This window comes from Octopus bimaculoides, chromosome 11 (assembly GCF_001194135.2).
Source record: "Octopus bimaculoides isolate UCB-OBI-ISO-001 chromosome 11, ASM119413v2, whole genome shotgun sequence".
Taxonomy (NCBI): Eukaryota; Metazoa; Mollusca; class Cephalopoda; order Octopoda; family Octopodidae; genus Octopus; species Octopus bimaculoides.
The window spans coordinates 16,537,505-16,542,922 of NC_068991.1; the positions used below are offsets into that span (position 1 = coordinate 16,537,505).

Genomic DNA, 5,418 nt, shown 5'->3' on the forward strand with positions numbered 1-5,418 from the left:
ATAGAGATTCTAATATTTTACTGATCGTCAGAAATCTCCTGGCTGGTTTTGCCAGAGAGAGAGAGAGAAAGAGAGAGAGAATTAGATCAAGAGAAAAAGAAAGAGAGAAAGGAAGATTGGAGGGATCAATAGAAAGAGAAAGACGATGGAATGGAGATGTAGGGAGAGGAAGGAAAAGACAGAGAGAGAGAGAGAAGCAGAAAAAGAGAATGAACGTGAGATAAAGTCATGAGAGGAAGGAGGTGAGAATGAATAGAATGAGCAAGGGAGACAATACAAATTACTAAACATTACATTAATATATCTGGTTTGTAATTAATGCTTTCAAGGTAAAATACTATACATGTTAGTGTAGATATGTTCCCCCACCCCACTATACTGTGGCACAAATGTGTGCTACATTTGTTCCATAAGTGTGCCATGAGGGTTTGCGATGAATCAAAAAATACTGGGCCATTTAGAAAAGTTGAGTATTTTTGGTACACTGCATTCATGCATGTGTATTCTTTTGCAACTTTGCAACAAAATGCAATGGATGCACCCATCTCTGTTTTAAAACCGTTTTAATACCCTTTTTGTTTCAATCTTATACTTGGAAGAGGTCCTTCAAAAGGAACCCTTTTGAAGGACCTCTGAAACTGGTGGGAGGGAAAGGGAGAAGGTATCCTCAAGCTGGAGACCCTGGCTCAGATCCTCACCACAGAATAGTCTCTACTAAAGGCACCCAGGGTGCTAGACACAATATCAAGGGAAGGAGACACAAGCATACACACTCACCCACACGACAAGCTTCTTTCAGTTTCCATCTACCCAAATCTTCTCAAGGCATTGGCCAGCTGGGACTATAGCAGAAAAGACTTGCCCAACGTGCCACGCAGTGGGACTGAACCTGAAACCATGTGTTTTAGAAAGCAAACTTCTTAACCACACAGCCATGCCTGCACATGTCATCCTAAAACAGATATACATCGTCCTTCCAATGGACTAAGAAGTTGGGAGACAGAAACCAACAGCTTATGGGTTGTAATTGTAGGAAGGGTCACACATCAAGATATCAAATTATCCTCACACCAGAAATCTGGTTCCAATACTTGCGATTCAATAGACCCTACCCAAGGGCCAAATGGTGGTGTTAAAACAGATGACAGATTAAGTTTACAGGCAGGCAGACATTATGAAGGAGGGCCATTATCTCAACATAAGATAGTAGTTGTCTGATATGAGAGACCAAAGCTTCTGAGAGAAATTTAGCAAGTTTAACAAGACTGCTGCAGAATTCAAAGGTGCTGGGATATTTTATTTTACTTAGGCCTAGTAGACAACTATAAGCTCTTCTTTGGCTCTCTGGGCCCTGGATCAATGTACCAGCCAAAACCTACTCTTATAGGTCCTGAGTAGGGCAGTTTTATTATTTATGTAATGAAGTGTTATCATCACTTATGTAATGAAGTGTTATCATGTTATCATCACTTATGTATTGAAGTGTTATCTTTAAGGTTGTTCAGAGTGTTATGTGAAATGGATTATAAAGTTGAAGTAGTTAACATACCCATCCATTTACACACACACACATTTTTATAAGTAAATATGGAAACCTGCAACTGGTAACAATGTAAACCAGTTCCACATGCTAATGGTCAAAGAGTCAGTGACTAAACAGGCCCTCTTCAGGGGTTGCCCAGTAAAGACAGTATGTGGACACCTAGCAGGATTAAATAACAAATGAAAACCTGTCAAAAGCAAATGAATTCCTTGAGACCCAACAACACCCGTATCCTACAAAGGAGAAGGGTATCAGCACAATGTTACCTCAATAAAAATGAAAGAAACAAAACCCAGGTTCCCAATGGCAAAAATACTATCAAAATGACATGACCTGACAGGTAAAAAAAAAAAACAAAAAAAACTAGAAGCAAAGAAATTTGAAAAGTTAGAACTCGCCCCTTTCCATAGCACACAGATCATAAGCTTACCAAAGTGTTTTGAATTTTACTCATATGAATGTACAGTTAGTATTGACAATGTAACTTAAAAGTAATCAGCAGTTGTAGATTTGATGGGTAGCAACTGTATATGTATGTAGCAGACTAATAAACCAGGGTTAGAAAGAAGAAAAAAAAAAGAGAGATGGAGAGGGTTATTTGAAAACACCATCCATTGGCAAAGCTTTATCCCAGTACAGAACCAATAACTCACCTATACACCCATTTTTTTTTTCAGTTTTTTTTCTTCTTAAAATTGAAAAAAAAAAAAAAGAAAAATGAATCCAGTATATAATTTAGCTTAAAAATTTTCTTAAATGTTTAAAAAAGAATGACCATTAATTTGTTTGTTTTTTTTTGTTTTGTTTTTTTTTTTGTAAATTAGAGAAAGAGAAAGCGAGTGAGAAATTGAGATAGAGGTGGGGACAGAAAATGAGGACCATTTTAATTAGCAATAATGGCTGCACGTTATATGAGTGAGAACTGGAAATATGTCACTGAGTGAGCACTAGATATATACGTATACATATATCTGTAAGTATGTATGTGTGTGTAAAATAAATTTCACACACCACACACTCACATATACATATATATATATACAAAGTGTGGGGGTTTAGTTCACAGGTGATCTAAATGATTAGGTACACTAGGTAAGTGCTGTAATAGATTACTTGGGCTCCAAGGTTTTAGCCAAGACAGTAGTTATGGAGCCATTGCAGATTTCCAATGCAGCAGATACATAATTGTTGAACAGGACATCAAACAATAAGGCAAAGCAAACATCTTAAGTCGTATACAATATTATTATAGGAATAAATTCAAAATTTCTTCCTATAATAATATTGTATACGACTTGAGATATCTGCTTTGCCTTAATGTGTGATGTCCTGTTTAACAATTACATATACATATATATATATATATATATATGTATATATATATATATATTAATGTTTGTTTTTATGTTGAGTTATAATGAAAACAATTTTATGTTCATGTGAAGAATTCACTTTTTTAGAGTACATATTTATTGTTCTTTTACAAGAATAATGTTGATAGTGCCTTCAGCAGACAGTGCATTGGAGTTTAGCAGATCAAAACTTCAAAGTCATTGTCAATACTATTCTTGTAAAAGAACTATGTGTGTGTGTGTGTTGATGCTTGAGTGGATGTATACACATGTATGTATAAAATTTCATGTGTTTGTGTGTGTGTAAAACATAAATTTCAGATAGTTTTTAAACCCCATTAGTTGATTTCTGGTCCCGGTTTTTACTGAGGCTGAAACTTTCATGAGGCCCTGAATGACCAAGATCTAACCAGCTGTTCAGTTTCTGTTCTTGCCTGAACAACTCCCACCTTTCATCATCGGATTCGTGAGTAAGATATCGGCTGCCCACCAAGGATTCAAGCATCCGGAGATCACACCATGTCAGATAATCCTGGAAATTAAGAAAAAGAAAGAAAACTAAATAAGTAAAACAGAAATAGTGAGTGTTATGATATTTGATTTTTAATATAGGTGCATGCATGGCTGTGTGGTAAGAAGTTTGCTTCCCAACCACATGGTTTCAGGTTCAGTACCACTGTGTGGCACCTTGATAGGGGGTAAAATATTTTCAACTATAGCCCCAGACCAACCAAAGCCTTGTGAGCGGATTTAGTAGGCGGAAAGTGAAACTGAAGGAAGCCCCTCATATACCATCATCATCATCATCATCATCATTTAATGTCTGTTTCCCATGCTGGCATGGGTTGGATAGCATGACAGAAACTGGCAAGGCCAGGAGCTGCACCAGGTTCCATAGTCTATTTTGCCTGGATGGCCATAGAATGCACTGGGTGCATTTTATGTGGCACCATCACCAGTGCTTTTTAGGTAGCACCAACACTGATACAGTTTCTGGGGCACCAGCACCCACACAAATGCTTTTGACATGGTACCATATGTATGTCTTCGTGTTTGTGCCTGTCCCCTACTTGACAACCAGTGTTGGTTTATTTACATCCTTGTAACCAAGTAGTCTGGCAAAAGATACCAACAGAATGAGTACCAAACTTTAAAAATAAGTACTGGCATTGATTTGTTCAACTAAAATCCTTCAAGATGGTGCTCCAGCATGGCTGCAGTCCATATAAAGGGTGAAAGGTATATTGGAAGGCCAAATTAAGGAGAAGGATATCAGTCAATTTAATTCATCTCTAGAGCTTATCGGGTGTTGCTGCTGTTATGTAAACTTGAAGCCATTTCAGTCATAAATGTCTTTTTAGGGTTAAGAGGATCAACATTATCTAATGCATTCTTTTCTTTAAGATACTAGAGTTGTGAGATATTTAGCAGCTATTTCTAGAAGATCAAATTATCATGTAACATAAATCCCATGAATGACCATGGGACTGCACCTAGAAACATCCCTCTCTGAGGCACAAGCTTGGGCAAGGTTGTTTATGAGAGACCAGCAGTTGCCCATGCATACCAGCCTCCCCTCTCCATGCCACTGATGTTATCCAAGGGACAGGCAAAGGGGCCAATACAGCTTGACATCAGTGATGTCACAAATCATTTCTACAACTGCGTGAACTGGAGCAATGTGAAACATGGTGTCTTGCTCAAGAACAACACGCAGCCCACTCCAGTAACTGAACTCACTATCTCATGATTGTAAGCCCGAAGTTCTAACCACTGAGCCATGCACCTTCACTTAGCATAATCATGGACAAACTACAGTCTTCGGAATTTTCTGAATGGCATGCCTAATGAAAAATTACCTTGAACTTTTTTTTAGTAATGTGGCCTGCCTGATGATGAACCATGTTTCATGTGAATTACTTCTGAAAAAAGGTTGCTCATGCCTGACTTAGAAGCTCCCTCATTGGCTTATGATAGTGGTAGTGGTTAGTGAGGCCTTCCACTCAAAGAACCAAATGGTGGTGCTAAACTGAGGAGTATCTTAGGCCTTTCATTCAAACCAAGGTTCAGGTATGCAATAATGTAAATGTTAAATACGGTGCCATGTTAGATGCATAATTAATTGTAGAATAGTTGCTTACAAGTGTATGTACACTATGTAATGATGTAAGTACATCAGGGGTTCTCAACCATTTTTTATCTACGGACCCCTTTGATTCCTATTTTACATGGGTGTACCCTCATAGCCATTTGATGTTTAAAAATATCCTGTTATATTTTTATGATTAATATTATTAGGACTTGAATAAAAATTGTTAAAATATTTAGTGTATAGTGGATCATCATCATCATCGTTTAACGTCCGCTTTCCATGCTAGCATGGGTTGGACGATTTGACTGAGGACTGGTGAAACCGGATGGCAACACCAGGCTCCAATCTAAATTTGGCAGAGTTTCTACAGCTGGATGCCCTTCCTAACGCCAACCACTCAGAGAGTGTAGTAGGTGCTTTTACGTGTCACC

The 5,418-nt window shown here is 37.8% G+C and overlaps 1 protein-coding gene across 1 annotated transcript in view; it reads right to left on the reverse strand.

Annotated features, from left to right (window-relative positions):
- Positions 1–1,964: 1,964 nt before the first annotated feature.
- The window catches only part of LOC106882721 (serine/threonine-protein kinase D1), a 64,140-nt gene continuing 60,686 nt past the window's right edge, over positions 1,965–5,418 (reverse strand). The window contains exon 19 of the mRNA XM_014933490.2: positions 1,965–3,427. Coding sequence (XP_014788976.1) covers positions 3,224–3,427 — 204 coding nt within the window. The 3' untranslated portion in view covers positions 1,965–3,223. The remainder of the gene's footprint in view (positions 3,428–5,418) is intronic.